This window comes from Eschscholzia californica, unplaced genomic scaffold (genome assembly GCF_041429995.1).
Source record: "Eschscholzia californica isolate CP2 unplaced genomic scaffold, dmEscCali1.0.p SCAF_3, whole genome shotgun sequence".
In the NCBI taxonomy this organism is placed as follows: Eukaryota; Viridiplantae; Streptophyta; class Magnoliopsida; order Ranunculales; family Papaveraceae; genus Eschscholzia; species Eschscholzia californica.
Genome location: NW_028238420.1, coordinates 38,988,504 through 39,001,599, shown reverse-complemented (window position 1 = coordinate 39,001,599; position 13,096 = coordinate 38,988,504). Strand labels below are relative to the sequence as shown.

At 37.6% G+C, this 13,096-nt stretch overlaps 1 protein-coding gene across 1 annotated transcript; it reads left to right on the top strand.

The window, feature by feature from the left end:
- The first annotated feature begins 694 nt into the window (after positions 1–694).
- Positions 695–3,018, top strand: LOC147550144 (uncharacterized). The gene is made up of 5 exons (XM_086668426.1): positions 695–847; positions 1,135–1,224; positions 1,555–1,897; positions 2,397–2,532; positions 2,616–3,018. Exons 1-5 carry the CDS (start codon positions 695–697, stop codon positions 3,016–3,018), a joined length of 1,125 nt encoding a protein of 374 aa, XP_086524552.1.
- The last annotated feature ends 10,078 nt before the right edge of the window (positions 3,019–13,096 follow it).

Genomic DNA, 13,096 nt, shown 5'->3' with positions numbered 1-13,096 from the left:
TTTTGATTCGTGTTCAAATTTGTACAGGTAAACAATGGTTATGATTTTGCTTCATGGAAACCTCCATGTAATGATATTTGAAGCTCAGGGCCGGCCCTGGCCTAGGCGACCCAGGTGGCTGCCTAGGGCCCCATAATTGAGAGGGCCCCCGATTATATAACATTATATATATATAATATTAGTATATGTATTTTTTTTTTTGCACAAATATATCAAATGGGTTTGACTCCCACGGCTGACATTATTTTTTAGTTAAGTTTTCTCCTTTAAAAAGAGGCACTAAAGAAAAAAAATGTAGATACCAAATAACAAAGCTTCCCCAAAAATCTACTTTAAACATACTAAAATGTTGTTTGGTGAAACTAATTTAAGGGAATAAGTCATAACTTTTAAAATCAATTAACTACACATGGAAGTCTAAAGGACACCTTAATAAGAGAACAAAATCAAATTCAATACACTTATATTTTAGTTTCTTCTCTTTTCTATCTCTCTTCGAACTTCAATCTCATTCTTTAGAATCTCTACAAGGGTTTATCACACAATTACGTAGAGGTGAGTTTTTTGTTCATTCAAATTTTCTATGTTTTTTCATTTAGATTATTATGGCTCGAAAAAAATATATATATATGGCTTTGAAAAAAGAAAGAAAAAGAAATTAGATCAAGATTTGGTTAAATTACAAGCGGGAGCTATGGATAAATTCGCGAAGAAAAAACAATCGGAAACTAATAACCCAAATGAAGTGTTGGTTGAGGATGATATTGTGATTGATGTTGAGAATGTGATTGATGATGATACAGTGATTGATGGTGACAATGAAAAATTAGATGATAAACAAAACTTGGTAAATGAAGAAATTAGTCAAATTGATAAAGAAAAATTTGTTGAGGAAGAAAAAACGTAGATATCGAAGATCCATTAAATTGGGACGAGATTGACCAAAGATGTAAAGATCTTATAATAGAGAGAGGTCCTCAAAGATGTGTGGATGTTGATTTTCATAATGATGATAATGGTAGACATTTTTCTCATAAACATTACATTCGGTATTTACCAAATGGTGAAAAAATTGATAGAAAGTGGTTAATTTATTCTAAGACTTTGAATAAGGTCTTTTGTTTTTGTTGTAAGTTGTTTAAACAAGATGGGGTTAGACTCCAATTGTCTAATGAGGGAACTAATGATCGGAAAAACATTAGTGAAAAGCTTAAAAGTCATGAGGTTAGCAATGAACGCATTTTGTGTATGACTAGATGGATTGAGGCGGACAAAAGGTTGCAAACTTGTGAAACAATTGAGAAAAGTATGCAAGAGCAAATAAAAAAGGAGAAAGAACATTAGAAACAATTGTTGAAACGAGTGCTAGCCCTTGTGCAAACTCTAGCCGAGTGTGATATGGCATTTCGGGGGACCAATGAGAGAATTTATCAAGAAAACAATGGTAATTTTTTGAATTTTTTTGAAATGATGGCTAAGTTCGATCCGATTATTTAAGAACATATTCGTCGTATTGAGAAACATGAAATTCATTATCATTATTTGGGGCATAAGATTCAAAATGAGTTGATCCAAATGCTTGCAAGTGAGATCAAGAGTTTAATGATTAAAATAATTAAGGATTCTAAATACTTTGGTGTTATTCTTGATTGTACAACTGATATAAGTCACAAAGAACAAATGGCTCTCATTATTCATTGTGTTAATACATCAACTACACCGATAAAAGTGGAAGAATTCTTTTTGGGATTTTTGAATGTTCATGATACTTCCGGATTTGGTCTTTTTAATGCACTTAAAGATGAATTGGAATCTCTTAGACTATCCATTGATGATATTAGAGGGCAGAGATATGATAGTGGCTCTAACATGAGGGGAAAATACAAAGGTGTTCAAAGTAGGTTACTTGAAATTAACTACAGAGCATTTTATACTCCATGTGGGTGTCACAGTTTAAATCTTGCTCTTTGTGACATGGTAAATTCTTGTGCTCAAGCCGAATCCTTTTTTGTAGTAGTACGTCGTCAATATTAATTCTTCGGTTCATCTACTAAGAGATGAAACATTCTTACAAGGTATGTGAATATAACTCTTAAGCCCGTTATCACAAGCAAGATGGGAAAGTCACAGTGAAAGTGTCGAAGCAATAAAATACAAGCTTTAGAAATTAGAGACGCTTTAGTCGAAGTATCGACTTCGTGTGATGACCTTAAAATAAAGAGTCAAGCGTCATCTTTAGCAACACATGAACTTGAGAGTTTTGAATTCTTGCTTGGCATGACTATTTGGTATAACATATTATACGCTGTGAATTTCGTAAGTAAGATCCTTCAAAAGGAAGATATGGATATTGAGCTTGCAATTAGTGAATTGTAAAATTTCACTTTTGTTTGAAGACTTTAGAGAAAATGGCTATGAGGAGGCTATGGTGGAAGCTAGGAAAGTTGCATCCACAATGGAAATAGAACCGGTTTTCCGAACGAGACGCGTATCGAAAGAAAGAGGCACTTTGATGAGAACGTTAGTAACGAGGTAACATTTACACCTGAATAATCATTTCGAGTCAACTATTTTTTGCATATTGTTGATCAAGCTATTTCTTTTATTAAAATTAGGTTTGAACAATTTCAAGTATATGCAAACATTTTTGGGTTTTTATTCGATTTAAAGAAGTTTGATAGTATTGACAATGACAGTTTAAAGGTATGTTGCACCAATTTAGAAAGCTTTCTTAAGGATGAACAACACGCCGACATTGATGGAGATGATTTGTATTCTGAACTGAAAGTCTTAAAAAGGATTTTGCCAGAGAATGCTGAAAGACCAATTGAAATGTTAGAGTATTTAAAATTAATTGAAGGGTGTCCGAATGCGTGGATCGCTTATAGAATTCTTTTGACCATTCCGGTTACTGCGGCTTGCGGAGAGAAGTTTTTCAAAGTTGAAGTTAATCAAGTCTTACTTGCGATCTACCATGTCTTAAGAAAGATTAAATGGGTTAGCTTTGTTATCTATTAAACATGAATTAGTTGAGAATATTGACTACACAACTATGATTAGTGATTTTGCATCAAAAATGCAAGAAGAGCGGTGTTTAAGTAATTTTTGTTTCATGTTTAATTTTAACAACTATAAATTTTATTAAAAAATGTCGATTTTTTATTTTTTAACGTCTTGAAGTGTAGGGGCCCGTCAATACGTTCGCCTAGGGCCCCTCAAAAGTTAGGGTCGGTACAGTTGAAGCTAGGTCAGTAGCTCATCCTAACAGAGTGATTATATAAGCTGAAATCTAAGGTTGGTCTTTTACTTGGATTTGATTAAAACTACTAATCTTAATACTAGAATTACTGTTAGAACTGAAAGTCGCGGAAGCTATCGAACCTATCCTAGAAATTGATCCGATTATGAAGATTAATCGAAAAGCTAAGCCAAAATCTAAATATGCGAACAGAATTTAACGAGGTTCGGCTTTAAAGCCTACGTCCTCGGGCGAACAAGAAATCTTTATTGAAGGATAGATGAAGACGACTAACACAATCCGCAAGTTCGTCCCAAGATGGTACCGTATAGTAATAACCTTCTATACTAAATCTTCGACGACCGAGAAATTTAACACCGCTCAAAAAACTATGAAAAATTTCTCTCACTCTTGCTCTCTCTCTAGCTCTCTAAAGAAGAGTTGTTGTTGCTTGTGTTGGTGTGTTGATTACAAAGCACTCAACCCCTATTTATATATATTATAAGCCAAAAAATTGGAAACTGCCTATTGAGCCAAAAAATTGAAAACCATCCCAATTTGGAAACTGCCTATTGCTGCCTCTTAAACCTCCTCTTCAATTTTTAGAAACTGCCTCTTACAATTCTCCACCTCGTACACAATTTGATACACCTCAAATTTTGGACGAACACCAGGATACTCCTTGTAAGATATATCTGCTTCTTGTAACTTCATCCGACTGCACCATATGACCATGGCTGCCTACGTACCCTTTTATAGGATCAAGCCTACCGTAGTTCTACCAACCCTTCACATAAAGATTACCTTGTCGCCATTACGCCCTTTCGGGCAACTTAACACGAGCCGATTTGTAGCAATTCCAGACAATGCTGAAACTTGCTACACGTCACCACTTTAGTCAACATGTCCGCGGGATTCTCATCTGTGTGTACCTTCATGAGAGAAACATCACCTTCCTCTATGACATCTCGTACAAAGTGATACCTGACATCGATATGCTTAGTACGAGCATGATGGACCTGATTCTTCGCCAAGTGGATCGCACTTTGACTATCACACCATAAATCTACGCACTCCTGCTTAATCCCTAGATCATCCAGAAGACCCCACAACCACAATGCTTCCTTCACACCCTCGGCCATAGCCATATACTCGGCCTCCGTAGTAGATAACGCAACTGTAGATTGTAACATCGATCGCCAACTAACTGGAGCACCATGTACCCTAAATACATAACCAGTAGTAGATCGTCTTCTATCTAGATCGCCAGCATAATCCGAGTCAACATAACCGCTTACCTGACATGTGTCTCCACCAAAGCACAAACCCGTATCAGTGGTACCCTTCAAGTACCTCAAAATCCACTTCACAGCTTCCCAATGTGTCTTCCCCGGGTTTGCCATAAACCTACTAACCACACTGACCGCTTGTGAAATATCCGGACGAGTACACACCATAGCGTACATCAAACTGCCAACTGCACTAGCATACGGTACACGATCCATATGATCCTTCTCCACCGTAGTAGTGGGAGATTGTTTTCCCGAGAGCCTGAAGTGTGGTGCCAAAGGTGTTGACACCGCCTTCGCATTCTGCATCCCGAACCGAGAAACTACTCGTTCGATGTAACCTTTCTGATTCAAGTACAGTTTCTTACTTGGCCGCTCTCTTTTAATCTCCATTCCCAGTATCTTCTTTGCAGCGCCCATGTCTTTCATCTCAAACTCTTGACCGAGTTGAGATTTCAACTTATCTATCTCTACCATGCTTCGAGAAGCAATAAGCATGTCATCCACATACAAAAGGAGATAAATAAAGTCACCTTCGCGAAGTTTCTTGATGTATACACAACAATCATAGTCACTTCTGCGAAAACCATGCTTTAGCATGAAAAAATCAAATCGTTTGTACCACTGGCGAGGGGATTGTTTTAATCCGTAAAGAGACTTCCTCAAACGACATACTTGATTTTCTTTACCCTCAACCTTGTATCCCTCAGGTTGAGCCATATAAATTTCTTCTTCCAAATCTCCGTGCAAGAAGGCGGTTTTAACATCGAGTTGTTCCAGCTCAAGATCACTATGAGCAACAATACTCAATAGCACCCGAATAGAAGTATGTTTCACGACCGGTGAGAAAATCTCATTGTAGTCGACCCCTTCTTTCTGTGCATAACCCTTGGCCACTAGTCTTGCCTTATACCTTGTACCCTTGATTTCGGAAGAATCCTCTTTCTTCTTGTACACCCATTTACAACCAATAACAGACTTACCTTCGGGCAATGGGACAACCTCCCATGTCTTATTCTTGTGGAGAGACTCCATCTCTTCTTGCATAGCAACCAACCAACTCTCTCTTTCCGCCGCGGTGATAGCTTGTTTGAAAGTGACCGGCTCGTCGTCTTCCACCGAGAGTGCATATTCAACCACATTTGCCTGCCCGTAATGCCTAAGAGGTTTGTCTGACTCTAACCTCTGTACCGGCTTATATAACCGTTTCGGCCTAGTGTGTACCGAAACATCCTGCTGTTGTTGTTGTAAAACTTGTGTACCTTCCCCTTGAACCTCCTCATGATCGGGTTCATCAATTTCCTCATCCTGAGTATTATCCTGATGCTCCACCTGATCATGATTCCTAGAAACCCGTTGGTCTTCGATTTCTACTTCCACTACTTGAGCTTTAGTAGACCCAACATCACCACAGCTAGGCACCGTAGCTTTCGCCATAGCTACAATAGATGACTCATCAAACACCACATCTCTGCTGATTACAAACTTCTTGTCTTCCGTACACCATAACCGATAACCCTTGACTCCTGTAGCATATCCTAAGAAAATTGCCTTCTTTGCTCTATTGTCAAGTTTGTTACCTTTAACATGGTAATAGGCCGTACAACCGAAAACCCTAAGTCTCCCGTAATCTGCATGTTCACCTGACCACACCTCGTAAGGTATGCCGCCATCTAAAGAAGAATGTGGAGACCTGTTCACAATATAACAAGCTGTAGCAACAGATTCTGCCCACCATTCTACGCCTAATCCCGAATTGGAGCGCATACATCTAGCCTTCTCAAGTAGTGTACGGTTCAATCTCTCTGCGACTCCATTCTGCTGAGGTGTGTTTACTACTGTCCAGTGCCTCATAATGCCTTCCTGATTACAAAACTCCTTGAATGCCCCATCCGTGTACTCGGTCCCATTATCCGACCTTAACGTCTTCAGCTTTCGACCAGTTTTGTTCTCAACCATTGCTTTCCACACCAGGAATGTGTTGAATACCTCATTCTTATGCTTCAGAAAATAAAGCCAGACAAATCTCGAATGATCATCAACGAATGTAACAAAATACCTGGAACCACCCTTGGAAGGTAACTTTGCCGGTCCCCAGACATCGGTGTGTACGTAGTCTAACACCTCTTTGCTCCTGTGCTTACTTGTAGAGAACGTCACCCTGTGTGCCTTCCCGAACACACAATGCTCACAAAACTCCATGCAAGGCTTCTTCATGTCCTTCAACAAGCCTTTCCCGCACATCAAAGATAGACCCTTTTCTGACATATGCCCAAGGCGCATATGCCAAAGCCTCGTACTAGCCGTTGGATCCCTTCCACTGATTCCTACTGCTACATCTCCCGTAATTGTTGTCCCCAAAAGTTTGTATAAATTACCGTAACGAGTACCTCTCATTACCACCAAAGAACCCTTAACGACTTTTATGGAGCCATTCTCTATAATTATCTTACAGCCGTTCCGCTCCAACACACCAAGGGAAATTAGATTTTTCCGCAAATCGGGTATGTGTCTTACGTCCGTCAATGTTCTCACCACTCCATCGTGCATCTTGATACGTATTGTTCCGAGTCCCACAGTTTTACATATACTATCATCACCCAGTAAAACTGTACCACCATCTATACTCCTATAGGTAGTAAACAACTCCCTATTTGGACACATATGGTGTGACGCCCCTGAATCAAGCATCCACTTATCGAAGATTTTCTCAGACACCTCTGTCACCGAGAAACATTCATCCGCCTCTTCTGACACATATCCCGCCTCTTGCATCTCTTGTTTCTCCTTGTAGCCTTCGTTCTTTTGCTTCAACTTTCTCTTTGGACAAGCCGCTTTAAAGTGGCCAAGCTCACCACAACTAAAGCACGTTTTCTTGAAAGAGCCTCTAGATTTGGATCTAGATTTCCCGCCCTTTCCCTTTCCCCTTTCATTACTCCTCCCCCTCGTTACAAACAACCCTTGTGCTTGTTCTTTGTCTACTCCACCCGACGCCATACTGCTAGTAGCAACCTTACGAAGGTCATCCGCTAATAGCGAATTTCTCGTCTCTTCCATGCTTAGACTATCACCAACAAGCATCAAAGTTTGAACAAGGTTCTCATAGGATTTAGGCAATGAAAGTAACAATATGAGGGCTTGGTCCTCATCCTCAACCTTAACATCAATATCCTTCAAATCTGAGATAATCCTGTCAAACCTATTCACATACTCCTGAATAGAAGAACCCTCTTCAATTCTACATGTGAATAATTTGGATTTTAAGTAGACCCGATTCGTTAAAGTTTTCGTCATGAAACTGCTTTCTAGCTTTAACCACACACCCGCCGCCGTTGTTTCTCCGTCTACTAGGAACGCCACGTCCCTCTCAAGACACAACATAATGGTAGCCCGTGCTTCGAGATCTAACTCCTCCCAATCCTCATCTGACATATCTCCTGGTTTCTTTCCCGTCAACGTCTTGTGTAATTTCTGCGAGATTAGCAGATTCTTCATCTGCATCCGCCAATAAGAAAAATCGTTTTTCCCATTGAACTTCTCTATCTCATATTTCCCTGATTTGACCGTACCACTTCTCGATCCCATCTTCTTTTCGTTCAATCTCAACAAGGCTCTGATACCAATTGTTAGAACTGAAAGTCGCGGAAGCTATCGAACCTATCCTAGAAATTGATCCGATTATGAAGATTAATCGAAAAGCTAAGCCAAAATCTAAATATGCGAACAGAATTTAACGAGGTTCGGCTTTAAAGCCTACGTCCTCGGGCGAACAAGAAATCTTTATTGAAGGATAGATGAAGACGACTAACACAATCCGCAAGTTCGTCCCAAGATGGTACCGTATAGTAATAACCTTCTATACTAAATCTTCGACGACCGAGAAATTTAACACCGCTCAAAAAACTATGAAAAATTTCTCTCACTCTTGCTCTCTCTCTAGCTCTCTAAAGAAGAGTTGTTGTTGCTTGTGTTGGTGTGTTGATTACAAAGCACTCAACCCCTATTTATATATATTATAAGCCAAAAAATTGGAAACTGCCTATTGAGCCAAAAAATTGAAAACCATCCCAATTTGGAAACTGCCTATTGCTGCCTCTTAAACCTCCTCTTCAATTTTTAGAAACTGCCTCTTACAATTACAATATGTGAAAAGTGATTATAATAATACTTGTTTATAATAAAACATGGGTGGTTATGATTCTTATAATTACTCTTTTTCTTTTCATATTTTTACAGGTCCGGATTTTATTGGAATGCAATTACAAGTAGGAGTCTAGAAATAAATGAACATCGCAAAAATCATTTTTGTTCTTCTCGTAGTCTACAATTATTTTTGTTGTTTTTAGGAGTTATTTGAATGTTTTGTATGGATTTGTTTGGGCACCTTCGTCTCAGGTTCATTGTTGCATAAACTTTCATTTTTACAGCTGAATGCAAGTTAAGATCTCAGAGTTACTTCCAATTTTACAAGTGCATGGATTTATTTTGTATGCATAAATTTTCATTAATACATAAACTTTCAAGTTTTCGATTACTCATATATTCTTTAGTTTTGATCTCTCTAGTAAAATTAGATAGAAAGACAAATCTTATTTCCAATTTCAGAATCACTTACATCCACGACTACTAGACGAACATTACGATGAAGATGCTATCAATTTTTAAATAAAAAATTTTGGGTTTGAAATCACCAATACTATCCAAAAACCACTTCTATTACATCCACAAACAACTATTTCAGGAATAGTACACCACCTAGAGATTTTGATATTATTTCCTCAACAAAAAAGGAACTTTTGATATTATGAAGCACACTGCCGGAGCAAATTAAATCCCAAAAGAGATTGAATCTCAACTTACTAAGGAAACTATCAAATTATGAACAAAATCATTTTGTACCTCCATGTTATTATGAACTTTCAATTAGAAAAGAAATTAAATTGAAGTTTGGTCCTCGCGTAGCATCTGGTTAATGACTCAAGTATTAATCAAACCTATCTTGGAGCACAGTAATTAGTATTCTTTCTCATAATCATCACCCAAGTTCGGCACTCTCTCCCCTATTTGATCGAATGAAGAAGGAGAAGAAGAATGCCCAAAGTTGTTCCTGCTCGTACTCTCTCTCTAAAGTCTGGAGTTTGGAAGGAATGAATAGAATGACCTGAGAAGTAATAGAATGACGTGGAAATGCTATCAAAATTAAATCTGGGTCATTCGTTTTTAACGGTCCAGATGTAGTCAACTTTTCAAATTTGCTTTGCCACCTCAGTCCGTGAATTCTTTCGTCATTTCCCTGAGTGAACTTAGCATTCCCGATTTGTATTTTCTCTTCACGACGTATCTTGTAATGATAACTCCTGTAGTCCATTTGCAAAAAAAAACATGGAACAAATAAAAGTTAAGAAATTATGTTCCACTTACCTAAGAAAATAAAATAAAATATTACTCTTACTCATGAAGTAAAACTCTATAACCCAACAGGAATTCTTGTCGTATTTCTTTTCAACAAAAGTAATAATCGACCACTTCCAATCTTCTCCTATGTTTATTCCCCTTGCTAATAACTAGATTAAAACCCTCCTTCAACAGTAAACCGTATCAAGATAATCAAGAATCAACCTGCAAATTTTAGAGAGAAAGAGGGGTTCGGTCGAGGACCTCGCTTGTGTCACCACCTGTTTCTCTCTCTCTTGGCCATTTTCGAAATGACCCTTGTTTAAGTTATCACCAAATTACTTATTTTTGCCCCTTTCTAATATTTTAGGGTGTAAATAAAATTTACAAATTTGTTAGGCCGCGGCTTTGGGGAATAAAGAATAATCTCCGGGGAATAAATTCTCTAGGGAATCCATGTTTTTTTGTACATTCTCGGGGAAATATTTTATTTTGAGTCCAAAAATTCATTTGATCTAACATTGCCCCCTAATCTTCGTCTTCTTTATCCCCTTCACCACCACAAGTTTACACCACCACCATTGTCTTTCCTCTCTTCTCCTCTTTAACTCACTGTTACTCTATATCTCTCTCTCTCTCTTTCTTGTTGCTTTCATTTCTCTATATATCTTTCATTATCTCTCTCTCTCTCTCTCTCTCTCTCTCTCTCTCTCTCTCTCTCTCTCTCTCTCTCTCTCTCTCTCTCTCTCTCTCTCTCTCTCTCTCTCTCTCTCTTTCTCCCTCTCTCAATGACTATCTCTATGTCGTTCATACTCTAGATCTCTCACTCTCTTTCATTGTAGATCACTCCCGTTATTTATCTCGGTGTATACATTTCTTTATCTTTCTCGCAGTCTCTCTCTCTCTCTCTCTCTCTCCCTCTGTGTCTGTGTGGAAATAACAAAGTTCATAGCCACGAAACGTTTTGTATCCACGAAACGTTTTGTGGCCACGAAACGTTTTGTAGCCACGAAATGGTCTTCGGCACAAAACGTTTTGTAGACACAAAATGTTTCGTGGCCACGAAATCATCAAGGAAAATCTCACCAGAAACCCTCTTCGATGTAAAATTTCGACGAAGTGAACAATTCCCTTTGTTGGAACAATGTTTGTGCGAGAGAGAGAAAAAAAAAACATGAGAGATTGATTGAGAAACAGTGAGAGATTAAGAGAAAAATAGTGAGAGATCGATAGACATAGTTAATGAGAGCAATAGAGAGATAAACAATGAGAAGTCGGGGGAGAGAGACTAAGAGAATAAGATGGAAAGAATAAGACAATAAGAGAGAGATGGTGAGAGACAGTGAAAGAGATAGAGAGAGGGAAGATGAAGATTAAGGGGCAATGTCCGATCAACCCAATTTTTGGACTAAAAGAAAAATATGTCCATGAATCAATATTTATTCACCAAATTTTATTCCCCAGAGAATTTTTTTAATTCTCCAGAGCCGTGGCCATTTGTTATTCCCACGAAGTGGTAATGACGGGCCTATAAGTTAAGTAATTGGAATTCTCCATTGTGAAGTTTGTTGTTACAAACTGGATCGCCTGGTAGACTCTTGTGAATAGAGAATCCGTTTAAACAATCTAAAGTCAAGTTCAGCCATATGTTCATAGTTGAGTACTCTCGGAATGGGACAATTACTAAAATAACCTCCCATCTTTGTTTGCCATATAACCTCCTTCCCACTCATTTGATACAAAAATGATAGGGGAACCGACAATTGTCTGTTGATATACGTCATTGATTTGGCTGATCCTTGGATACTAAAATTCTCCCTATAAATAATGGCTTTAGGTAATTTTTACATCTCTAAAGACAATTTCACTCACGAGTATTATAAGTATATATATTTCGTGGTTCGTCCTTGTATATCAAAACCAATTGATGTGTCCATGCAGTCGTGTAAGTAAGACAGTGAGAAATGTTTTTCAATTTTCAACGTACATCGAACCCTAGACATCTAAGGTGGAAGACTTAACCTCTTACCACTCTAACCAAGGGTTGCCCGTGACAAATGTACATAAAGCTCTCTTTTCTAAAGTGAAGTCCAATTTCAGTATCTTAAAATCCAACCAGCAACTTGGCAACTCTCCTCCATTCTTTCTCTTCCTAGCTACTGAATTTCTGTTATTTTCTCTTAACAAATTTTCTGCAAATTCCAAAATGAATTACCGTTATCATTCAAAATTATCCTTTTCCTTGTAAATCTGAAATAATGTCAGTTTGACAATCAATCAGAAGAAAGACTTAACGGTTTTGTTGTCTATGAATATCACGAGACTTTCATTTTTTAAGTACCCTAACTATTTTTACTGATCTTCTCTCTCTCTAATAACTAAGCTTTGCTAGGGTTGGTTTGTTATAGTCTTTGTGTAACGGTTCACACACTAATATTTCAACCCCCTCCCCATTAAAAAATTATCACGATTTTTTTCACTCCATGGATTAGTTATAAAGCAAACTTTTGTTTCTTTAATTTTCCATGCATGTAGGCCATGCATTTTCTCTCTTCTTCTATACCCTTCACTTAAAAAACAAACAAGAAACAAGAAATTGTATTTTTTTAAAACTTTAAAGAAGAAGAAGAAAAGTGATCATCATGTCTAAAGAAGAAGATGATACAAGGCAATATCATTGTTTGAGAAAATATGAAGCCATTGTTAAACAGGTACAGATCTTCCTAATTCCTATCAGCTACTAATTATATGCATTAATTCTTGACAAACTATGTATTTTTTATATACATAATACCGATCGAAAAGGGTGAAACTCGAGCTCATCCAGTTCGTTCCACCATTCGTATCGATATATCTTCTCTTCTTTTGTTTTCAAACCCTTGATTCAAAACATTGAAATTTTACCCGGCATAGTAGGGCTTCTTCTCTATGCGTACGTAATATCATAGACCCATAACTTGAAAGCAGTGAGGCACGTTCAGAGGCGAAACCAGAGAATTAGAAATTAAGGGTTTCGGGCGAAGTAATAAAAACTCATTGTTATTGTTCGACGATTTTCTGGTAGATTATTTTTACCATTTTTTTTAAACTATAAAATGATCTATAGTCTTATATTAAAATACTTTTGGTACGCAGTTTACATTTTTCTTCTATAAAATCAGTCTACTAGAACAAA